This window comes from Corvus hawaiiensis, chromosome 8, assembly GCF_020740725.1.
Source record: "Corvus hawaiiensis isolate bCorHaw1 chromosome 8, bCorHaw1.pri.cur, whole genome shotgun sequence".
NCBI lineage: Eukaryota > Metazoa > Chordata > Aves > Passeriformes > Corvidae > Corvus > Corvus hawaiiensis.
In genome coordinates, this window is record NC_063220.1 from 20,454,558 (window position 1) to 20,479,980 (window position 25,423).

The 25,423-nt window shown below is 46.1% G+C and overlaps 1 protein-coding gene across 6 annotated transcripts in view; it reads right to left on the reverse strand.

The window, feature by feature from the left end:
- The window catches only part of LOC125329445, a 31,234-nt gene extending 18,086 nt beyond the window's left edge, over positions 1 to 13,148 (reverse strand). The window contains exons 1-2 of one of the 6 annotated variants that reach the window (XM_048311414.1): positions 12,960 to 13,140; positions 2,240 to 3,093 (exon numbers count right to left, since the gene is read on the reverse strand). In XM_048311414.1, the coding sequence (XP_048167371.1) occupies positions 2,240 to 3,093; positions 12,960 to 13,008 (903 nt within the window). In that variant the 5' untranslated portion in view covers positions 13,009 to 13,140. Of the gene's footprint in view, positions 1 to 2,239; positions 3,094 to 8,958; positions 9,083 to 12,734; positions 12,836 to 12,959 lie in introns of those variants that run through there. The other 5 variants (XM_048311415.1, XM_048311416.1, XM_048311418.1 and 2 more) reach the window with 5 other exon arrangements.
- Positions 13,149 to 25,423: the final 12,275 nt, after the last annotated feature.

Genomic DNA, 25,423 nt, shown 5'->3' on the forward strand with positions numbered 1-25,423 from the left:
AACATTAATGCAGCAGGAATTGATTTGATGGAGCAATTTGGTTTGCCATGTTCTTGCCAAGCAGGGTGGGAATATGCTGTGCTGGCCTGCTTTCTTTTAGACAACACACTGATTCATTTCCAGGGGTATCTGAGTCCCTCAGAAGACAACAGGCCATAGCAGAGATTGGTTTTTAAGTACCACGTTTTGTCTTGGACAGGTTACAGGCAAATGTGAAAACCACAGAGAAAGCCTGGAGCAGAGCCTCAGATGGGATGAACCAAGATGCATCTGTCAGCTGTATGATGACCAGAGGATGATCTGTACATCACTTCTGAACAGGTCTCTGTTGCATGACAGTGAGGACAGGTCAGCCTGGTGCAGATTTGGTGAGGGCAGAAGGCTCTGCAACTACCAGAGGCTGTCCTGGTGCTCTGAGGCACACAGAGCAGCAGCAGCTGCAGAGCTGTGCAGCAGCCCATGAGCATTTCTTGTCCCAGTCAACTTTGCTGCTACCTGGCATCCCAGCAGTTTGAGGAGTGCTGCTCTTGAGATACAGCAGCCTGGAAGTGTGCTGTGAAGAGGGGCAAACTTCCCCAGCATCTAGGTCACAGCTGTATTTATACAGCTCAAAAAACAAAGAAAGACAGAAAAGTGCTCTAGGGCACAGAGCTTTAGCACTCAGCCAGTGAGGATATTAAAAAGGAGGGGAGATAAGCCACCAAGAGCTTCATTTCCTCTTCAGCTTCTTTCTAATTTATTCTCTTGCTTATTTAAATGCTCTGCTTTGGGAAACTGAGGCTCCATTTCACCAAGGATTTAAAGGAATTTCATGGGCATACAGAGCTGTCAGACAAGACCAAATCTGGCTGCAAACTCTCCAGAGTGCAACAGAGAATTTAGGTACCTTTTTATGAAGTCTCCTTATTATCAGATTCTGCTGCTCTGATCCTTTCTTGAACTCTCTGCCACATGGCCAGGTCTGTTTGGGATCTGTGCAAAATAGACATATGTCTTCTGCCATGTGTGAGACAGCTCTGGGGAAGAAAACACTGCTCAGATGGATCATGTGTTGCTTGTATTGCTTTGATATGGAATGTTAACAGAGAGGGGACATCTCTGACCTTCCTCACTGCTCAAGAGGGTTTGGCATGCTGCAGAGGAAGTCCAGCGCCCGATTGTTCAGGGCACCAAGGTCATGGTTAAATTATATGCACAGCACACATCACTTGTTACTTGCCTTCCTCCCACCCATCTCCAATTCCAATTCATCACTATTACCACAATGAACGCCCCAAAAAGAAACCCCCACTAGGCACCATTTGATGCTTTTGTGTGTTTGTGTGACCCTCTTCACCTAGTCTGCCCTTCTCCTTTCCCTTTGCTCATGGGGTTCTTTGGTCTGTCTCTGTCAAGAATCAGCTCCCCACTGAGATCTTTGCTTTGCTGGTTCCTGGAATCCACTGCAGTGTGCAGGCAAGGCAGTGATCTGTCTGCACTTCAGCAGCATGAGGCTTCAGGTAAAGAACTGGGGGGAGTGCTTACCAGCACCCGCTATGGGAGAAGGTGCACAGAAGGGCTTTTTATTCTCTTGACAGTGGCACAGGATACCCAGCAAGGGGGAAGAGATGGAGTATGGAGTGGGACCTCCTGCTGAAATTAGGTCTTTGCAGTTTGGGCCTTCACAGCTATGTTGCCAAGTTAAAATGGCAACTCTAACTCCAGCCCAACAAAAATCTGAATATGTGAATTAGCTTCCTGCTTATGCATTATTTGAGACAGTTAACAGGACACAACAGTCCTGGACAGAAATGAATTATCCCTTAGACAAGTTCTTTACAAATTTCAGGGCCCGAAAAGCAGGCCAGCTGTTCCCAGAGACAGGAATAACCTGGTCTTGAAAATAAACCTATGTTCTGACCCCTACCCCGCGTATCAGAGGATGATGACTAACTTCATAATCTTCATTTTGAGACCAGAATCAAGTCCATGCTCTAATCTAGGGCTTTTTGGAACACCAGATCTCCATGAGTAATTTGTTATCCTCACCCAGACCTGATATTTACAAATTACTTCAGAATTTTACTGGTATGAAAAGAAATCTTGAAAATCAATTACCATTTTTTACTGCTTAAAACAGTTTCAGGGGAGATACTCTAAACTCACTCAGATGTGTTTAGTTTGTGACAAACAGGACTTGAACACTAACTGGGGTGTTTGGACAGGCCTAGATTTAAGATTCAGTCTAGGTGTTTCTCACCTCACTCAGTCTACAGCATTCATCCATGTATTCATCCAGACTGTCACTTGTGGGGTACTTCTTCAGCTGATGTTCATGGATCTGAAGGTCTTGCATGCTGCCAAAATTCTCTGGGAAGTTGTCAGCAATTGTCTTTGGCTCTTCTATGGGACCTGGGGTGGAAAGAGTGCTTTCCCTGAAAAGGTCCATCTCTGGGGCAGGTTCCTTTTCTGGACACTGCTTGTCTCCCTGGTCAAAATGTTCATCAGGACTTTCTTCCTGAGGGACGATGAAGTCTTCAAGGGAAGCTGTAGGATCCTGTACAGCATCTGCCTCCTGACTGTAGTAATCAGCTTGCTTTTTGCTCTCTGGATCTTGGAGGCTGACTTTTCTGGCATGTTCTTTACATGTTCTCATTAACTGATGGTCAATTTCAGGAGAAGAAGAAGTGCTAAGCACGCCTGAGTCACAAAACGAGTCTCTGCTGGGAAGGACAAAGCTCTTCTCTGAGCCCGTCGGCGTTGATGGGGAATTAGCACCACTTGGCAACTCAACCCCCGAGTCCTCAGATTCAAATTTGGAGAATCTGTGAAGCCGGCACTTGGACTCGAAGGCACTGAGGTCAGGCAGGGTGGCTACATAGTCAGTGCTTGCCAGGCCATCCACATAGTCTGGATCTGCTGGTGCAGCTGCTGCATCTGGACTTCCCAGGCAGTCTGGTGGGAGACTGGTACTGGGAAGATGGGACTCTTCTGTGCAGGCTGTGTCAGCTGGAGCATCTGGGATTAACCCTGGGTTTTGAATTCCTTCATTGCTCAGTATCTTCATGTGTGTTAACACAACTTTGTCCTCAGCAGGTGGGCTCTTCTTACCTGCTTAAAAGAAAACAAGTAGAAGGTCACAGGAGGCTACAAAACACAGTGTCTAATGCATCCCCTGAGGGATGTGGAATGTAAAACTGCCTGTACCAAGGCGGTAGAGGGGGACAGCCCTAATTTGTTTTCCTTGAGCTATATGAAGCTTTCTTGTTGGCTTTGCTGCAACAAAAGCCGTGTGTTTCATAGCCTCAGAGTCCTTCAGGGGGGCCCATAAAAGCACAGTTCTGATTTGGTAGATAGGTAGAAAACAACAAACGTAGCCAGATGACGTTTTAGTAATTACCTGCATATAGATGGAGAGATGTACATGTTCTTTCAGCCCGATAGACATTAATTTAAGGCTCAAATATTTTCTCTGATTAAATGTATTCTGAACCAGCAGAAAAAAGAGCAAAATAAAATCAGTCTTTCAATGGGCTTAAGTGAATTTTCGGTGGCAACAAGCAATTTGCAAACTCTTTTGTATTTTCTCCAGTATTCTCTGCTCACATACAGGTGACAAAAATCAAGTTCTGATAAGAAAAGCAAATAAGGCACTGTAGATTTTTTTCTTATGGTTTTAGCTATGAAATAATATTTTTAAGTGAACTCTTACCTTATTCATAAAGACAAAAGAGATGGGGGCAGTCTTGTTCAAGAGCTTTTTGCACATGGACAAAGAGGACTTGTTTTCAAATCACAATTATTTTACACAGTAATGTGATAGAACAGTCTCTGGATCAAAGGCTGATCTTCAGGAGGCAAAGATCTGCCCCCAGGTTTTTCTTACTGTTTTTCTGACTATAATATTTCATAGTGCAGACTTCTGGATCACGATGGTATGAGAGCCAGTGTGAAAGTTCTGCATCTACCCTTTAGCAAACTACAAATCTCAGTTCCAAATACATATGTTTGTGGATTTGGAACAGGGAACTGATGCAGAACAAAACTTCAGTTTCTCTGGTATTTCCTCCCTTATTTAGTGCCTGACCCAGAGCACCTCAGAGGGCTACAATGCATGCACTTTTCTGGATGTCTTACTTTCTACTTAATTCCCCTCTTCTATTTCTTTTTGCCTGAATCAAACCATCAGCACCTTCGCAAACTCGCTCCCAGAGATGTAACTGTCCCTAGGTAGGCAGGAAAGCCTGGGATCCACCCCACCAGTGGTGGATCATGGAGAGCCCTGCTGTGCAGTTCTCCTTCACAGTAACCCAAGAAGCTCTGAATTTCAGAAATAACCCATTTTCCAGCTTTATCTCCTCCAGCTTGCTTTCTGCAATGCACTCAGACAAGGGAGACTTTTACTCATTAAGGCCAAGCTAACTCTTACATGGATCATTTTCTACTTTATTTGAATTCCCTTCATTTGATCTTGAGAATTTCCTGGGATACCACTGAAACATGCTCTTTGCTGTTCACAGACACCCACTGATTTAATATTTTATACTGGATTTTCATAAAGGGCAGTGAATGATAAAAAATCTGATGGGCTTTTTGTGGCACATAGCGCTAATACCCCTTATATAAGATTTGTTTATCATATACAGAATTGCAGTGCCTCCCTTGGTGGGATTCACAGGCATCTTCCCAGTGCAAAGAGCCATGTTTGGGACAGTCAGTGCCAGACCTCAGCAATACAACACCAGGATGTTCCTGTGGTGGGGAGCAAGAAAAAGACATTGCCTTGGAAAGCTCTTCAGGAGCTGCCTGTGCTGGGCTGTGTTGTTATTCTTCCACTTTTGGGATAAGCATGAGGAACCCTGAACTGAGGACAGGGAACAGGGTGGCTGGTCTGCAGCTTCACACACAGCAAAACACCAGCTGTAAGAGGAAGCTGTGTGCCAGGTCTTGGAAGGAGGAGGTGGAACTGAGTCACTTTGATTTGGAGTCAAGAGGATCTACCTGCTCAGCTGCAAACACCTCTTGGCATCGAGAGACAAAACTTTGCATCTTCATGAAAAGTACAAGGCTTACAGGCTCTTCTGATGGCATCACTACCCCAGCTGGCCAAAAAACCCACTGAGAGTCAGGAGGAGAGCAGTTGCATTCCTGCAATTATTTTTAAGAACAAACCATACAGCTGTCACTCTTACCAGGAATTACTATATGCAATGATAGTTCCTTGCCACAGACTGATTGCTTTCACTTATTAATCATGCCATGCTTTCCTTTGACTGGAGATTCTCTCACTTCTTTCAATCTGCCCCTTTTTTTTCTTGCTTAACTGGTTTCACCCTGGCCTACACAAATATTTCTTTGTCTAAAATCAGGAAGCAGCATATTAAAATGAAGTCTTGCTACTTACAGAAGGAGATGTCAGATGCTTTAATGCGTATCTTTTATGACTACAAAAGCTGCAATGTGAACAAGAAGGTTTGGCTGGAGTAGAAAAAGTAGGAAATAAGATGAAATCTTTGACCCTCTGTGGGATGGCTGCCTTGATGCCAACAACAGTTCTTTGCTCTCCCCTTACTGTGATCACTAGCAACATGTTTCACAAAAATTGTTTATCTGTTCTAGGCTGCAAACCATTGCTGTCAGCACTATCAGGTCCTGCTAACCACAGTGTTTGAGCATTTCTGATTTATTCTTCCAACACCCCGTGATGATGCAAAATGTTATCATCCCCCTACCACAAGATCAGAATAGTGGCAAAGGACAACAGGATTTTGCAACACACTTAGGTATCTCGTCCTCATTCATTCAATAATACTTTCCTGTGGTCAGTGAAGTCATCTGTGCTACAGCAGAAAGACCTCCAGTGATTAAGGCAGTGACCTGAAACTCAAGTTATTCTTGCTGCACCTCACTGACAGAACAGTCTCTCTTCTTCCTATTAGCTGGATTATAGAATCTAAACCGTGGGGCTTCCAACAAGCAGATTGTTCCTGCTACAGATCTCAAAAGAGGCATACAAAACCACTCAGCTCTTTCAAGCATACTGCTAACAAACATCAGAATGGTGCAATTAAAGCTCATCTGCGCAATTACAAAAAAAAAGTGACCCAGACCCTCAGCTGCTATAAATTAACTTATTTCCAGAGCCCTTAACAGAACTGTGTCAGCTAATTTTGGCTGAGGGCTTGGCTTCTAAGTGCTTTGTTCAGCAATACCAGGGGCCCTGAGTAAAGCAAGGAAGTAAGATAGCTCCTGCCTGGTACTGGAGGGAGCGTGCTGCAGGGGTATGGTTACAAACACTCCCGCACAGACACTTCTGAAAGGAGGTGTGAAGAACTTCAGAGACCTGAACGGTGGCATTAACAATGGTAAGATGTATTTACTTGCGCTGGAGGCCAGCCAGATTTCACACTGCTGTTCCTGGGAATTCAGCCAAGATTTTTGTTGTTGTTTTTTGTTTCTTTTCCCCTGGACTGATTTTCTACACCCCTCCGGGGTGGGGGTAAGGTAGCAAATGCTGTAGCTTTTAGGAAGCTGGCTGGTACGCTGGTGTGGCAGCCAGGGAAGGAGTGGAGTTTCGTGTGTGTGCTTCAGAATCAGTACAGGTTCCTGAAACATCTTCAACCTGTGTGCCCAAGCCAAACATTGTCTCAGGTTAGCTTGTGCTACTTGCCTAATAGCTCTCTCAAAGAGTTATATGGCTCTGTAATCACCCTAGAGATGAACAGAGTTCCCTGGATTGAAATCCATGCCTGTAAGTGATGGTAAGTGATCATGTGTAGCCTTGGGAAGATGGGTTTCCTGTTCCTGTAAAGCTGGAGAATCAGACTGGTTCCTAGCTCACAAGGAGGTGGTGACAGTGAACTAGCTAATACCTGAAGGTAACTAGTAGGGAGTGAACGGAATGGATGTGTCCCACCTAAGTCTCTAGAATTTTGCATCATTTCTGAATTGTTTTCTAGGATATTTCTATGTTGCAGTTAGCATAGCCTAATAGAGAAACTTAAATCTTTCAAAGGTAAATACCCTCCCATCAGCTCCTGTCCCAAGGCTTCCCTTTCTTGGGACTTTTCAGTCCAACTGCATTTTTCCAGTTGCACAATAACTAGCAGCTGCCAGGACTCAGCCTGGTGTATTAGTACAGAGATCTCTGAACAGGAGAAGGAGAGCAGATACCTAAACATAAAATTACTTTCAAGCAATTTCTTTATCCCAAGTAAGTTGGATGCATGAGATGAACTCAAACAACTGCCCAGGCAAAACTCCTATGCATTTCCAGTCCTGCTCAAGCCCAATTCCAGCAAAAGCTCCCACCTTTCTAGTAAACTAAGCCAAAGTCTGTATCCAAATCCCTGTGCTCCAAAGTACAGAAACCCATGTTTGACTTTTTTTCTTTTCTGCATCTATGCCTGTGGCTCAAAGGTGTGTTTCACTGGCAATTCCTTCAGCACAAGACCTGTTAAGCTCTGCTACATCCCCGAGAGGGTCCTTGGCCTCTGATGCACTGACTTAAGTATCCTAGCACATGGTCTTCTCATGTATGCAACTAATGGAAGCGCTGGTGGACAGGAAGAGGCCAGGCTGGCAGTGGAATGAGTGTTGCTACTGGCGGTAGAGAGACATGCCATACCAGCACTGCCCTTTCTTGTTCTCCTCCCTTCCAGTCTCTGCCCACCTGTCTCCTCAAAATGTTCATCCTGATTTGTAGGCTACTTGGCATTGGGAGAATCTCTGTTAAACATGGCACAACTGGAGCCAAAGCTTTGCCTGTCTCCATCTGCCACTATCTTACAAAGGATAGGAGAGTTAGAGCCATGGCAGTCTTCTGCTTGTCCCCAGAACTGCTGCAAGGTCCATGTGCACAGCAAACCCATCCACAGTGGGTGGTGCTGGCAGGCTTGTGCAGGGTGAACAGCTCAGAGTTACTTAGAGAATCTATTCCTCTCCCCACTACTCTCTGCCACATCCTGCACATGGAACATCCTGCACACTGCAGTTCATAAGGCCAGTACTTTCCAAATTTACTGTGCCGCCAAAAATAAAGGGCATCACCAATGACTTGGGTTGCTGGAGTAGCAGGGACTTTGCACAGCTGCCCTGCAAAGGAAGACCAAAGTCAAACACATCACTCCTACCAATCTACTTAGCCCTGAGTGCAGGAGCGAGGTGCACATGCAAAGTGCCAGAAAAGGTTTTTCAGCATCCTGTAGAGGACACAGCCTGCCTAGTAACTCCCCTTGGCTCCAGCTGTGCCAAGGATTAAACCCTACCATGCAGGACTGGTTCTGTGATGTGGCTGTGGCCTCCAAGTAACAGACTAAGAGATCATTTTTGCCTTTTGAAGAATTATTAGGTAGTAGTGAGTAGTGCACTGGAGTCAAACACATGACCTAGAAATGAAAGGCTGCCTCTCCCATTCAGTCCTTGCATTCCCTCATTTTCCTTCCTTCCCTTACAAAAAAACTGCCTTAGTTCTGTCACTGTGCCACATTCTCTAGCACTGCTGGCAGTACGGCTCAGGTGGTATTTCCCTTTCATTTCGAAGAGGTGGGGTTTTTTCTCACCAATGATGAGGTCTCAATTTCCCAGCATTTAAGAGAGAAGGGGTCACTTCCTTTCTGAAACAATAGGCATTTTTTGCTGATGACTTTTCCCCCTTGTGTGCTGAGAGGTGGGGCTGGGCGCTGGGGCTGTGCTGGCACCTCCTCAGCAGCCCCCACGGAGAGCCTGCGGGAGCCGTGTCACCTCACTGGCTGGGAAAGAGCTGTCCCTTGCATAGCCCTGTGGGCTCAGGCAGGCGCTGCATGGACAGGACCTCAGTGCTCACGAGGATTGAATTACTCTTACGCTTTCAAAAAACCCAAACCAACCCAAAACCCAAAAAAAGTCCCCACCCCAAAAAATGAGTAACCCTCTGTGAGAAAAATCTATCTCCACGCGGCTTTGCCATGGATTTCCACGGGGTGGGGATCTCCCGACTACCTGGTGCTTTGTTGATCCCAGTCCTGGCAATGGCAGAGGTGCTGCTTGTCACCAAAAGTCTGCAAACTGTCTGCCTTCCCAATGCTTTTCAAGCAATGCAAGCTGAGTGTGCTGCTGGATCTTGGGCTGCCCAATCTGCGCAAGGCTTCTCCTAAATAATTAGGACAATCATGAGCTGAAAAACTTATATGGAAAGCTTATCGCAGGGTCTGGTATCTTCAATGCACCAGTTACAATTATCTACAACAGCAGAAACTTGTGAAGATTTGAAAATCACTGCCATAGGAAAGGTGGGAGGGGTTGTTGTTTTGTTTTGCTTGGTTTGCTTGTTGTTTTGGTTTTTTTTTTACTGGAGCTGTGACTGAAAAATTCACATGCTCCCATGCTGTAACAATATTTGTATGATGAGACCCGATTCTCGAAACTTCAATTTATTCAACTGGAGAAGTGAAATGCATGTGGATTTCACGAATGTACATATACAAATTGATTTGCTCAAAATGTTGAATGCAAAGGAATAGTTATGACAAAGCTGAGATTTCAGATAGTCCTTGAACAAAAAGCACAAAGTACTTAGATCTTTTGGCTCCAAGGTGGTCTCTAGTCTCAATGATAGTTAAGCATGTGAAGTTCCTTAGCATCCTAGTTTGGTAATATAATGTGACCAGAAATGTTACAGGTCCCACAGCTGCAGCTGGTAATGATAAGTCCATATAAAGTAGATGCCGAGAGAAAGATAACAGGGTTCAAGGACTCTGACTGAGGAGACATTAATTGCTTTAGTAGTCACGTTTTTAAAAAGAGGAGATAATTATAGCTCTTTTCAAGCATTTGAGGAGGAATGAGAGGGAGATTGATTGTTTACTGATTGATATAGTTGGGTGAAGTAAAGAGGAAATGGATTTCCAAGTAGAGAGGCCACTTGACACTTTTACAGCTTGCTCCTATTCATTCCAAGTGACCTGTGAAGCTTTCGAAACCAAACGACAGGTCTGATAGATTAGTGACCTCTGGCAGAAAGTCCCGGGGCACAGCAGGTCCCCCTCAGACCACCTGGTTTATCAGTTACTTGTGTAGGCTGCCAGTCACCAGTTTTTAGACCAACACCTGACCCTGTGCATAGCACCAGCGAAAGCGCTGCTCCCACTCATCTCTGCATTTACCCTGCAACTTATTTCTTTGTATCTATGATCCAGTGGGAAAACCAGGCCAAGGATAATTTCGGTGAACAAGGATCAGTGCCCAGCTCTGCAAAGTAACTAGTCATGGTGGCTGGGGGAGGGAAGAGGTTCAGCTCCTACAATCACCTGTGGGCTTATTTGTGAGATTTTTTGTCAGGGAGATGACAGCTGTCACTAAAGACCTGCAAATCCTTCTCCTTTGAAATTCCCATGTGTTCCTCCAGGAGAAAGGTTCAAAATCTTACATAAAGGCAACAGTGCTTTCATGAGCAGCCCTGTATAACAGCAAAAGATTATTTAGCACAGAGCTCACTGATGTGTTTGAGCAGAAAATTAAAACAGTAGAAACAAATATATCACACATTGGCAAAAACTGTCTAATTTTGATCTTTTCCTTGTACATCTGATCTGCAGGCTGCCTTATATTAGAGAGAATTATTCAGCCAGAAATTAACTAGGAGACAGGAGGCCCTTTGGAAGGATGGAACATGCCCCCCCAGGGATGACAGGTATGTAGTAATTCAGGTTTTATTGCCTATAATAAGCTCGGATAAACAACTGTTCAATAGCCCCAAAGACCAAGGCCGTTTAGACACCAGTGCTTCAACTGAAGCCAAAGGAACTCGAGAATTGTGTTAGAAAGGTCAGTGTTAATACATTCTCCTTGAGCAGTCATTGCTGTCCCTTGGCAAAACCCTGGAGAGCTGCTTCTGCTCCAACAAGGTAGCACTGGACAGGTGTAACCATACCCTTGTGTGTCTGAAATCTTTTATAGTTGCAGTGAGAATGGTGATGGTTTTTGGGGTTGTTGCACTTGCTGCGGCCACACAGGGCCCTTGGTGAAATGATGAGGAGATGGTGGTGATGCAGAGTGATTCTGTAACTGCAGTAAACTGAACCTGCAGGTACAGGAGGTCCTTGCCACCCTGATACTTCTGCTTTAACAGCCCCCTCAGAGAGGAGGAAGGCAACATCCAGCCTAAATCCCTGTTACTGAGCTGCCACTTGAACAAACCTTTTTTTTTCTAGTTTATATTCTCTAAAGTTGCTGTTGGAGGTGCAACTTTTAAGTCCCTGCCACAAAGATTTCAAGAAAGAGCCAAGAATGCTCTTTCTGAATAGAGATGGGGTCCAAATCAGGACGCATATAATATTTGGTGCCTTTTTTAGCTGAGGTGATTAGAGAGTGCTGTTTCTTATTTGGAGAAATTCTAGCTGAACATCTTTTTGATCCCTTGGTGCTCTGTATAAGTGTTCCCCCACCAAAGCTTTCACCTACCCCATTAAAATTCTGCTGTGTCTGGGTGGTGAGAGACACTTCCATGTGGAAGAGCAAGCTTCTTTTTGCCTCCTAACCCTGTCATCAGGTTTGCACTATATATCATGGAGGAAACATGTTCATGGTCAAATTACATCCAGGGCAAAAAGGACCAGTTTCCACCATACTGTAAAAGACTCCTCAACCACCCTTCACATCTTATGGAGATACTGGCATGTTCTCACAGCAGCATTGCTCTAGAGCCCTTTGTGTTGTTGGGTAGCAGCTTCCAGACTGAACCCAGGCAGAGAAACCTGCTTCAGCAGCCTTGCTGGCAACAGTGCCCAGCAGTTACCTGCTAGGGCACCTCAGAGAGACTCCAGCTCACACTGAGCTCTAAGTAGCTGCCCCAGACCAGGATAGCTGGGAAGCACAATCCAAGCAGAGAGTACCTGAGTGGATGCTCAAGAATGTGGCAGCTCTGATGGGAACAATTGCTGCAAGCAATCCAAGGAGGCAGGAGTTTGGCATAGGGATGCAAAATCAGGACCCCAGCAGGTATAATCACCCGAAATACAGTGTTTTGCAACATTTTTACCGTCCTGCTGTTGCACTGCACACTACATTTACACTCTGACAAACCCTCTCTGTAGCCAGCTCCATGCCAAGCAAACCAGCCCAGTGCAGTGATGCCAATGAGACAGAACCTGCCGATCTCGTTTACAACTGCCACAAACCAAGCTAAGCGGTAAACAGGGATGCTAAGAGAATTCTGCTACATGGGGCTTGTGATCTCAAAGCCTGCAGCTCTGGCTAAGGAATAAAACAGTGACCCCATTATGCCTGAAAAAGGGATACTGAGACCACAAAATTTGTTTGCACAACAGGCTTAAAAAGTTACAGGTGATCAACTGCAGGACCACAGCCAGAGTCACCTCATCTGCACAGGAGGGAGCAAGTAAAACACTTCGAACCCGAGACAATCCCTGCAGGATGGGGATGCAGTAGCCTAGGAAGCAAGGCGATGTCCATCGCCCGCGCCGTGACGGGCGGAGGGCAGCCCCGACCCGCCTCACGGTGGTGCCGGACCCGCGCGATGCCGGGAGCAGCCGCTCCGGTGGGTGCCGGTCCCTGGGCAGCACGGATCGCTCGGAGCCACAGTGCTCCCGTCTCCCCTGCTTCTCTCTCCCAAGCTTTGCCACGCTTACCAAGGCGAAATAAGTCCATTTTAAGAGGAAATCAAACCGGTTCCTAAAGCACGGTCTTTGTCCCCGCCGGCCCCGGGGCTGACGGGCCGGAGGCTGAAGCGAGAGGGGACGCGCTTATGGCAGCCTTACCTGCGAGGGGACAGAGGCAGCCGGAGAGCAGCGAGCGCAGCATGGGGCCGGGGCGGCAGCGGCGCGGTGCCCGTCCGGCGGGGCCCGGGAGCAGGGCGGGCCGGGATGGGCTTGTCCTAAGTATCGTCTGCGCGGCCGCGGAGGGGAAGGAAGGGGGTGGCGGGGGTGCGGGTTTGGGGAGGTGTTGGCAGCCGCCGGCTGGCCCCGGGGGGGCGGCGGACTCACCTCTCTTCCAGGGCGCTCCCAGGGTGAAGCTCCGATGCCAGCCGAACATCCCGGCGGCAGCAGCCGCCCTCAGGGGCGGGCGGGGCACGGGGACGGGGGTGCCATCGCTGCCGACCCTCCCCGAGCTGCTGCGCGTCCCCCGGCGAGCGGGCCCGGGCCCGGGCTAGGGCATGGCGGGGGCAGCGCGGAGCGGGCAGCGCTGCCGGCGCGGAGGCTGTGGAGCGGCGGGCGGGCGCCCGGCCAGCAGTGACTTATAAAGGGAGCAGCCCAGAGGAATGTATCTCCTGTGGCTGATAAGCCTAGATGACTGGAGGGGTTTGAACTACCTTTGCAACCCCTGGAGCAGAGAGGGGGAGAGAGGAAAAAAAGGACAGGAGAGAAGAAAAAGAAAAATATTTCAGCACTTGCATAATATCAATAAACAACTCCCCTCTCTAGTGGCAGGGAAGGCTGGAATGTTTAGGGCGGGGACGAGAGAGAGTAGGAGAGTAGAGTGGGTTTGTTGGTTGTTTGGGGTTTTTTTTTTTCTTTTCAGGTTTTTTCTTGTTCTCTATTTAAATTGCATGTTATGTGTTTACAATGCAAAACTGCCTTGGTTGTCACTGGCGATGCAGACTATGGGTAAGAAGGGTAAGAACGAAGTGTCAGGACTGTCCTGGGTGCAAACTCCCATGGGCAGATTCGCAGTGTCACCCAACTGGAGTGAACTCCCAACGTGCAAGCCAGGCGTGAAGTGTTCTGGGATGCCCTAGGCACAGTTGAGCCCACTGGAGTGTTGTCCTGGGAAATGTGTGGGAAGTTACTCCTAGGCTGGGTTTGAAGAGTACAAGTTCCCTACAACAAGCGGGGTCTCTGCTTGCTAAGAGAGCACCAGTCCCTGTATGGCTCCCCCATCCAGACTTCTGCTGACATGAGCACTCTCAGAAGAAAATGTGCTGCTCCACCGGTTAAACCGGCCTAATTCAGTGGGCTTCAGCTGTCCATAGGATCAGTGGCCCCAAGGAGATCACAGAGCCAGTGGTGCTACAAATGCAATGAGAAACTGAGTGAGAGGTGAGCTGTCAGGGGAGATCAGTCCAGCTGCTCCATTGCTCTGCAGGTGCCAGCCCTCCTGTGCCTCTGCAACACACACTTCAGGCCAAGTATCAACTAAAGTGAATTCACTTTTTGGTATAGCGGTCACTGGAGTTTGCTGATTGGCACCAGCCACAATTTAAAGATAGGGTGTCTAACTGGCCCCTTTTCCCACCACATTGCTCTTGTATTTAATTATTAATTGCTCCCAAATTTGTGTCATCCAACAAAAGACATCCTTTCTCCCCAGGCTGGGAGGATTTTACTGCTCCCCCCTTTCCTCCCACTGCTGTGAGACAGAGTTTTTTTGGGCTGCATCTGATTTCCTTGAAACACTCCAGGTACTCACTGCACCCAGTGCCTATTCCTGTTTTTCTGGGAAACCAAAGAGTGTGGTTTGTTGTGTGGACAGAGCCAGGTTCTTCTTTGGCCTGGTGAGAAGGAAAGCTGTAGGTTCTGAAGGAGGTTCCTGTTTCCTGCACTGAGACAGTGCTGTGGTTAGTGCTGTGTGCTTGGTGTGTGACATGCTGCTGGGCTGTACCCATGCAACCAGCTCAGGCTCCCCTCTCGGCTCCCAGCTGCAGTGCACAGACTTAAATTATTAGAGCAGCAAGAGACTTGTTACAGATGCCTTAGCATGAATTCAACAGCACAGCCAAGGGAATTCTGGGGACAAAGTATCAGCCTCTCACCTTCAGCTCTGCTGCCCATACACCATTGCGCTCTCCTTTCTTCTTGCCATTAAGCTCCATTGTTTTGTACACTGCTGAGCACACTCCTATACTACCTGGAGGCTCTTTTTTTTTAATAACTAGTTTGGAGAAGAAGAAAAGCTACAATGCTGATGTTTGTAAATAGCTGCAACCCAAAGTGTTCTGAAAAGTATCTAATTTGTAGTAAGCAAAGTATTTGATGCTGTCAGAAATCTAAGTTCCTAAGGAGTCTCAAGCTGGCTGTTTCTAAGCTTGGTTTACCCCCTTGTGTTCAACAAATGCTTGAGGCCAACAGAAATGACTGTGTTACCAAACATAATAAATAAAACAACCCACTGACAGTAAGCTTTTGAACAAGAATAAAATATCCCCTGGAATGTGTACAAGACAAGTACTCTAGCCCTGGGCTAGGGCAAACATGGAATGAAAATGCCTGGCAATGAGCACAAGACTTTAATGCTCTAGGTACTCTCACAAGAGTGTGTGTATGAAACTGATAATTAAATTGGAAATGCCCTGTGTTGACACAATATATGACAATGTTCAGAGTCTAAAGGGCTCCAGAAAGCTGTTGTTAGTTGTTGTCTGTGATTATTTTTGTCTACTCTTGAAAAGTTTTAGTAGCATGACTGTTTTTTATGTATTTTTTCAACTCAGGTTTATTTGCTATATTAGCATCAAGATGTTTTACACTTGAATAGCTTAGCACTGAATCAGGAAAAAGCATTAGCATGCTTAGGGCTTTTGTGCCAGTGTAAATGCATCTACCTGACGGGAGATATTACCATTTTGTTTATATTATGAACAGCAGTGAAACCTTCCAAAGGGTGGACACTGCCAATTCCAGCCCTCATCAAAAACAGCCAACAGGCAAGAAACGAAAGTGATGCTTGGTTTTGGTGTCCGAGCTAGAAAAAAGTGCAGAAAAGGGAAACTGATTATGAATGTGCTTTTGTCTAAACCTTGTGAACACCCTTGACATGGGAAAGGTCATATTACTTGTGTATATTGAGCCCAGTTGCTGCTGTAGTACAACAAGAAAGGAAAGATGCCTCTATCCTGCAGTTTCATCTCATCTGGCAGTGAAAGTGTTGCCAGATCTCACCACTTAATTGGGAGTTTTGAGGAAGATTGACTCCTTTTCCTTAAAGTCCATCTCGTTAGTGAGGGGAGCGCGGGGTGCTGGGGTTGAGCTGTACATTGCTGTCCTGGGGCAGAGCACAAGGCTAGGGAGGAACCAGCCAGGCAGAGAAATGAGCTGGGGCCACGTCACCAGGTGCCCTGTGGCTTTTGGCCCACACTACATCTGCCCTTTTCCTGCAGCTGCCAGTCCTTGTGCTGGGTCTCCTTCCCATTCGCCCATGTGCTGAGAGTGTGGGATGGGTTCTCCAAATCTTAACTGGGCAGGAAATTCCCTCTTGAGCTGCAGAGGATGTAACAGGAAGAGGAAAAACCTCTTAGTCAGCACCAGCTTCGTTTTTGATGGATGCATCAATTTCCTCAGTCATGAGAAAACTCTCCACCCAAAGAAGTCCACAAGTGTGGAAAGTTGTCGTGTCTCTGGATCCCTTGGGTGTACAGCTGCATCCTATGTTTCTTGTCATCTTTGTCAACTTGGAGCTTGTGGGAAGCATCTTCAGAGCAGAGGGTACTTTCCTACTGTGGAGAAGTCAGGCACAAGCTCACAGGCAGCTACTCACGCCAAGGCGGGTGGCTGAGGGGGTTGGGCAAGGTCTGTTTGTACTACAGTTCCTAAGTTAGGCACCTGTAAAGCAAGAGATGTATTTAGTGGTGACTCCTAAAACTCTTGTGTTCTTTGGGCCATTGTGTTGTTCCCTCATGCCCCAATTACTACTGTGCAATCCCAGATCTTCCATTAAAATGACTGTTACAGTGTCCATTGAGATGCTCTGCAGCTGCAAAGGAGGATGCCTGTCAAATGTGAGCCTTGTTTCAAAAAACTCCCCAGGAGCCAAATTATGCAGTAGCAGGACAGATCCCTGAGCAGATGCAGCTCTGCACAGGTGAGCTCTCCTGGCTGGGAGAGGTGTTCCTCTGCTGTTTGGCTTTAGGCATGCCCCACATGAAAATAACTTCACCTCCTTCTGCCACAGCTTGTCTGGGAGAACAGGATTTTTGCAAGTAGTTTCAGGGCCCATCTTCTTTAAGTTGTGCAGCCCCCAAAGCACAGGATTTCTCATGCATGTAAGAAGTCTCTCCACCTGGTGTGAAGTATTTGTGGTGACGAAAAACACATTCCAGTATTACTGTCACTGTGGTTTTCACACTGAAGCACACAATGAAATAACTGTCAACTTTTCATCATACATATATATTGGACCTTGTTTTCCATCCCATTCCCATATCCCTTAGTTAAAGGCTGGATCTGGACAGATTGCTTGATTACCTCCTGGTTTGGTTTGTACACCTGCAGTGTGGCACAAAAGGACTCTGTGCAATGCAATCACCTTTTTGACTTAAATATCTTTTCTTTCACTCTGGTACAAGCAAGGTTTTGGGATGTAGCAGGCAGAGGGACACTGGATATCTGTGTGACAGTGTGGGAAAAGGGGTGTATTTAATGCTGTGTTATGGGGGCGCTCCCCAGCAGCAGAGAAATGACAGGGAGGATATGTTCTGTGCAGCATCCATCAGGGTTGGTTTGGACCTGTCCCCGGTGGATGACTGTATGGGGTTTTTCTCTTTTTTAGGTTTTAGCTGCCTTTGCCTGATCAGCCATACCAGCAGCACAGTATTAATGTCATGTAAGCGAGGACTTGCAGCACCTTCTGCATGAGGGTGTCAGTCTGGAGGCAGCGTGGGGCTGTTGCCTTGCAGAGCCTGGTGCCAGGCAGGGTGCCTGTGGGCATGGCTCAGGGGAGCCCATGCTGCCTCAGCCAGCAGCCCCTCACAGGAGGAACAGGTCAAGGGGAAAAAAAGAGGTGTGGGTTCCAAGAGGAATTGCATGACATTTGCATTCCTGTAAACGGAAGTTTCCAGAAGACTCCAGCTTCCTGTGAAATGGTTCTCTTGCTAACTTGGCAGTGGCCTGCATGTGTACAGCTTGTCCAGGTGAAGGTTTGGGGTCACATAAGAGGAAGTGGTTTCACTGCAGTGCACTTATGGTGCAAAAAATAGCTTCTTGGGTAGTGAGCAGCTCTTGACTCTGTTAGAGGTAGTGTGTTAACTCCTGCAAATCTTGTGTCTTGTTCCAGACACTTGTCTTAAATTCATTTCAGTTTTTGTTCTTCCTTCAGGGCATCTGATATACTCAATTCACACTTATTAACACTTAATACTCAAAATGAGTATTAAGTACTCAAAGATACTCAAAATGTCTGTACAAGCAAAACCCTTTTGCATCTTCTCTGCCTCTCTTATGGATGCTGCTGCCCCAGGCAATTCCCCAAACAGAGCAGGAGAAAAAGCTGCCACCTAGCTCAGTACTAGTTCTGCTTGTTGGTGTGTCCACCAGCCTTTTCAGAGCAGAGAAGGCTCAAATGCCTGGTGTGCTTGGATCCTGGAGCAGGTCTGTGGTCCCCACTCCACCCTGCTGTGAAAGAAGCCCTGGTGAACCACATGGGAAGCAGGTGCCCAGAACACTGCCCTGGGAAGTCAGGGCCAGTGGCTTGCCAGGCACATTACTTCCTCTGGTGTGCAATGGAAGCACCTTTGTGCTCACTGAGTTGGGCTGAAGGGCCAACTTCAAAAGCTGTTAGAAGTGCTTAAACCCTGTCACTGCTCTCTAGGCCTCCAGAGCAAGGACCGCTCCCCTTTCTGCTTTCCTGCGGACTACCTGCCCTCAGGGTCCACACCTTTCTCAGCCAAGGGACAAGCTGGCATACCTCATCAACACCTTCTGAAGGTGGGCTGAGCTGCATTGTACTGTGCTGTGCTGGCTGCTTTCTGGGTTATGGCACAACCCAAACCCTCTGTTTTCCTTCTGTGATGCTGCAGGCTGAATGGTGGCAATGCAGGCACAGAGCAGTTCCCATCAGCAGTTCCTCACCCCTGCACCCCTCTCCAACAGTGGTTTTAGGTCAGCTGTCTGAGTCAGTATGCACCAGGTCTCAGCCAAGAGAGGACGGTGCCTGGTTTGGGGCAGGATGGGCAGCAGAGAAGTGGTGAGCACCTTGGGGCCACACACTGGTGAGGCAGTCAAGTGCGAGTGGAGGAGAAGAGGGGAGTGATGCTAGAGAGCTGGTGGGCAGCAGGAAAAGTAGTAGAGGTACTTGAGGAGCAGTGGCAACCCCCTAGGAAGGAAGGAAGGAAGGAAGCTTCTGAGGAGGAGGTGCCTTACTTTTCTGCTGGGATTTTGGTGTCCTGGGGGTGCCAGGGGGTTGCTTCTGTGGCCCTGACAAAGGACAAGTCATGATCAGGGTCACTCTGGAAGGATGGAGTATTTTCATGTTCTGCTTTGTCATGAGGACACTTGTAAAACTAAGTACAACAGAAGAGTTAGATGTGACTTGCTAAAACATCACCAGAGTTTAAAGAAGTACAAAAAGCACTTAATGAGATCCTGGACAATTTGCATTGCTTTTCCCCTGAATATATGTGCACTCATCAGTAGAACGAAATCTTTTTCCTGTATAACAATTTAATTAGAACTGATTAAAGTAAGCATGTCCAGAATGTTTGAATATGATAGTAATACTGCATTATAAATGTCATTTTGATTAAATAATGGCTTCTTTGCATGAACAGGATAACTATCCACCCGAAACACAGAGGTGAAACTTTAGTTAATAGTAAAACTCCCACCAACTTCAATAGAGCTATATTTCACCTTAATTGCACTCATAATTGCACTTTCACAGTTTGATTACAGAGTTTACTGTTTCCTGCTTGGAGGGGGTATACACTGTTGTACACTTTCTAAAAAAAAATATATGGGAACAGAAAACTGTTGACATGCAGTACGTGAGCTTGGATTTCCCCCATTTAGTGAAATGATGGAGCTCACTTCTCCCAGGATTCAACAGAAGCACTAAGAATTGCCACATGGGATCTCACTAAAAGAAGATACTGTAAGCTTGGCCTTGAGCAGCGGTTGTCAGTTCCTGTGGATCTGGCTGCTCCAGTACTGGGGAGGAGTAACTGAGGAAAGCAGGCTGACTGTTAGCAGATTTAAGTGCCCTGTATGAGACCTGACCTCCACTGGTAAAGTATACAGGGCCTTCCCAGGCTGAAAAATGTTTAAAACAACTGTCCTTGATGAGCAGATAGGTTCAGTAGTCAAGGACCTGTCTGGATGACCTCAGGACGTACTTTACCCAATAGCATGTGTTTCTGCAAACCTGTTATTTAAAAAATCTCTTGCTGAAGCCAAATCAATGCTCTTTCATTTGTGTACAACTCTGATATCCAGTTCCTGGGTGTATATTTCCTCTGGACATCCCGGAGGATATCTGTGGCTCCACTGTTTGTGAACTGAGGTTGGTAACATGACTGTGTATCTTACACCACAGTTTGTGTATGCCTGTGTGCAGCAGCAAGTGACTGCTGCTGTGTGTCCCCACATCTGGCACCTCTTCATGTGACAGAATGGGCACAGGAGCTCAGATATGGCACCAGCACTGAGGTGCTCTGCCTCCTCAGCACATTGGTTCAGTGCTCTGTGCTTTTCATCTCCCTACCTGAAAAAAAGGAAGCAAACTGTTTCCCTTTTGTAAAGCTGCTTGAACATTAAAGTTGCAAAACTGTATTAAACTATTTCTATGAGCAGAAAGTGACCATGGCTGCCCAGAGTAACTAAAGCAAGTTCATCATGAAGAGACATTTCTTCCCCTCCAAACCAACTCCACAGCAGGGCTCTTCTAGGTCCAGATGGGAAATGCCAGTGATATATTCATATTCCCTCTGTTCAGATCTGATCTAAGCCCACTGTAAAAAATTACGTACTACCAAGGACTTTCAGGGGTTGGGACCTTTGTGATTTTTATCTTAGCAGTGCTATTTTTGCTTTTATCTATAAAATTCTACTTCTGTTTGTATGGTTGTTTAGTGTGGATGACTGGAGACAGTCTGCTGTTTTACTGTAGACTTCCCTGCACTTACTAATTTAAGACTGCTGCTCAGACTGAAATTTCCAGGTTGGCTCATGATGAATCCATAGTCTATATACAGCGCTTGGGAGATATTTCCGTATCCTGAAAAAACAGGAGGTTTGTGGTAGATCATTTCATGACTTTGCGGTGCTCCCTGACTCATGGGATGGAGGACAGATGTCACTAAACTGTTGTACACCAGAACAGTCACTGCACAACTATTCTTTTTGAAAGCCAATACAATTGAACTGACACACAAGTTTCCATGCCAAGTAAAAATAATGGGCATATGATTTTTTGTGGTTTTGTACAAAGAGGGCTTTCTTTGGTATCTTCCACGAGTTCTTGGTAGTGCTCTTTAAAAAAAAAAAAAAAAAAAAAATACTGACCTCCAGATGACCCAACTTTGAAGTTTGATGGACTAAAGTTTGGTAGCACAATATGCTTGCTCCCAGCATAGTTTCAATGTAAAGGAACAGGCAAAGACACAACAAAGTATTGTCCCAAGTTTGCAAACTGAATCAATCAAGTTCCAGTCCGTCAAAATCATCAGGGGCCAGCCCTATCCTTGCCCTGATAACCTGCACCGTGCAGGTTGAGGAGGCAGCAGGAAACCAGTGAAGGGCTCAGTAGAGATGCAAAGGGCTGCAGAGCAGATTTCATGTGAGCTTGGCTTCCAGGGAGGCACCAAGCTACAGTCTGACTTTTCAGAAAGGCTACACATCTGTTCAAGGGATATTTAAAGTAATATTTTCAAAGCACACCATAACAAAGAGTCCTCTTGGAAGAGCTGGCTTCTCTGTTAGTGCCCAAAAGTGCAGGCTAAGCTGTTCTGAAGACCTAGCTCTGTTTGTGGCTGCTGAACTGTTTTAAAAGCCAAACCCTTTTTTCATATAAACACCAAACTGCCTGCTGTCAAGTCAGGTTTGCAAGATAAGAGTGCTTCAGTGAGGAATAAGTGGAGGAGATTTTATGGAAACTGAGTTATTGTAAATAGATAGCATCAAGAATAAGGGGGGTTTGTGTGGTGCTGCACACAGCAGAGGTGGATAAGGGAGCGAATACATATTTTTTAGAGCTGTGGCAGAAGACAAAGAGTGGGAGGTGAGGGTTCCCCCACCCCTCCCACTGCAGTGGCCAGGAACCCCATGGCACAGGTCTGAGCGAGGGGATCTGGAAGCCAGTGCACAGCAGCAGCACAGGCTCAGCGTTTCAGAGGCAAGATCAGAGGGCGATGAGAGGAATGGAGGGAATGTGATAAGGCTGGGGGTGGATTCAGTAAGGGAATGAGCAGGGAAAAGGAGGGGGTGTGGGGAAACCAGGAGTGCCCCTTTCCACCATCTCCCTGTTTCCCCAAGCTGAAGGCAGGTTTGAGACCTACAGCTGAAACAACAGGGAACTGCTGCACTGAGGGATGTCCCTGTTACTCTTATGGATGAAGCAGATACCCTGACTAGTGTCCTTTCAGCTATCCCTGATGCCAGGAACAGGAGACAGTGTACTGCCAGCAGTCACTCATCCTGGCCACCAGGAACCTCAGAAATAGCAAGCCTTTGTCATTGTCCTTGTATTTGTAGGTGACTTGGCCCAAGCAAAGGTGAAAGTCAGTGGAAATCTCTAAGATGCTGTGGATATTCCTGTGAAGACAGAACAGATCTACAGGATCATACTGTAGAGGGGTTTTTTTAATGGAGAACTCTTGCTTTTTGAAAAGATGGAGCAGTGTAATTCCACAGCACAGAAAAAAGCTCAGGGGATCACAAGTGGTTATGCTGGGAAGCTGCTGAGCTGTGCTGGGTGGCTGGGGTGTTCCTGAGTGCTGAGGGCAGAGCAGCCACAGCAGTGCACCCTCACTCCACATCAGATCTGGTGTAACGTTCCTGGCTCCAGCACTAACCGAAGTGTCTGCGCATTCTTATCAGCAAGACTAGCAGGTAGCATTACGTGTTTGTCCACTTGGAATAGAAATATTCCTTAACTCTGAACATCCCTGGCCTTTCTCTTCATATGCTAGTCTCTCTCTTGGACAATAGATTGATATATTTATATTTAACCTTTCTGGCTATATAAGTTCCTGCCTGCAATGACTCACAACCATCAGAATTCAGAAAAAGGGAATTAGAGAAAATCTGTCATGGCACATGTACGAATGATTTTCTAACTCACGCATGATCCCAATACATGAGAGCTAATGACCTGGTAGTTTTGATACATGAACATAACCCAAGCCCTATATCTGAACAACTGAATATTTTCAGATATTTAATACAGACTTGGATTGGGTAGCTCATTAATACTTTGAGAAAGCTCTAGGAGAAAGAGAGGTAATCTTTAAAGCCGTGGGTGGAGAAAAAGGGATATAAGACAGACAAAGCTAGACAAGCTTAGTTTAGTTTAGTAGACAAGATAGAGAGTTTGGTTAGTAGCTGACTGTGATTTTTTTAGGATATTCTTTGTCATAGATATAAACTTTTATTGTTAATTGATCAGTTTTAACTGCTGGTTTCTTGCAAGCCATCATACTTGTAGCTGAAAGCTCTAGAAGGATGGTGTTGGCCTCCCAGACTAGATCAGACTTCTCTGCTGGCACAGAAAATATTATGTGGAAAGAATTGTGGTGAACAAAAGATTTTGCAATGTCAGTAATACCCAGAGGGAGGAGGAGGTGGAGCTCTCCGTGAGTCATATGAGGTTTGGTACCAGCAGGTTTAAGTATCGCAGATAAAATTTGTGATTTCATCCTGGTATTTTGGTGAAGACCTGGGCACCCTGCTTTCTTCTCACAAAAAGAAAGGAATAATCTTCCTTCCTCTGTTATTAAGATGCTGGTCTCCTGCAAGGGAGAGCTTTACATCCCTGTTCTCGGTCCGTCCCACAAGCCACCCGGCAGACCAGCCTCCTGATTCTTATAGTAGTGCTTCCCAGACATCTCTTCCTGTGTTGAGTAGGTACATCTTGGACAACCTCTACTCTCTCCCCACAAAGAGATTCAGACCCCCCCACCACTACACAAACTAGCCATGCTCTCTGCTGCAAAACACACTAACAGGGGTTTAAGTCAATGTCAGGTGGGTCCTAAAATGTCGCACCTGTTGAGAAGGAGGCAGCTGAATTCTGTTTGTGCTGCAGCAAAGGGCCATGCACATGGATCTCAGTGGGATATTTTTATCTCAGTCAGATGATGTGCTGCTGAAAAATATATGTGATTGGTGTGCTCTCAGTTTTGAGTTGGAGGAGAAAATGGCAAGGAGCCTGCATTAATTAGTATTAAACCACACTTGGCAGACACTAAGTCCTCCACAAAGTATCTGTTGCTAGAGGGTATGAAAATATACCTGTTGAGTTGGATGGGTGAGGTGCAGAGACAGTGCCAGGAAGCAGGACTTACACCAAGACAGTGCAGAAACCAGCATAATGTTCTTGGGTGAAAAATCACTTAAAAGCAAATAGTGATGTCCATGACTTACAGCCTCCCTTTCACTTGGGCACTGATAGTCAGCCAATGTTGAAGAGAAAATGGTTGGCCTGCTCTAGGCAGGAAAATGCAGCTGTGATGCTCAGTGTCTGAGAGCTCTGGGGAAAAAAAGTCCCCGCATATGGAAGTGACAATATTTTTCTACTGCTGTTTCACCAGTAGATCTCAATATGTTTTGAAGCAGAAGTCTCCAAGGTTATTTCCACTATTCCCTGGGGAATACAAAGTTCAGGTACCTGAGGCACAGGGAAGGGAGGACAGTAAGGCATTGTAGTAAACCTGCATAAACTGTTACCTTCTTCAGGAACATGATAATTAAAACAAATATACAGAGAGCCTTTGCCTGGCATGAGATCTCAACAAACTACAACCAAGGTACCTGCAATTTATTGCCTTGATTTTGGGACAGTCATTTGAGTGTAAGAGTGTGTCTTCTACAGGAATGGGTAATTTTTTTTTCCTATTTACCTCTTTCCACCATGTGAAAACGAGGGTTTCCAATAAAAAAAAATGCAAGGTACCAGCATAGCTGGCAATGGCGATAATGCCCTGGGCTCTCAGGTTGGTCTTCATCTATTTGGAACCTCTGCCCCCAGTCAGCCATGTGGGTGTAGTCAATGTTCATATTCACATTCTCATGAGTTTCAGGGGAAATAAAGTGTCACTTCAGCTTTTTTCCCCATAAATCTTTGGTTTTCTCACCACTACCCTAACAAACCCTGAAAATAGATCGTTAAACCTAAATTGATGTGTTCTGTACTACTGCCATACAAGTAAAGACAATTTCAACACAGCATTTAAAATATGTCACCTTCACTGTAGCATTGTACGGGAACTGACATGACTTCTTATTTTGTTTGCCCACAGAAGGGAACTGTCATTTTCTTTGTTAAAGTATTTTTTCACTGGATGGAAATAATTACAAGTGAAACAAAACAAAATGTTTTGATTAAATACAGGGCTGGTCTTGTTTTTTCCAGTAAATGTTTCATGTTTTCAATTCTTTTCACCCTCTCCCAGAGGTAATATAATGAATAGTTAGAGATCACCTTCCATCTCAGAAGATTCTAGATTGCACAGGGGTCCCTCCTCTGCACTGGAATTTTGGTACCCATGAAAAAAACACCAGTGAAGAATTTGTTCCATGGGGTA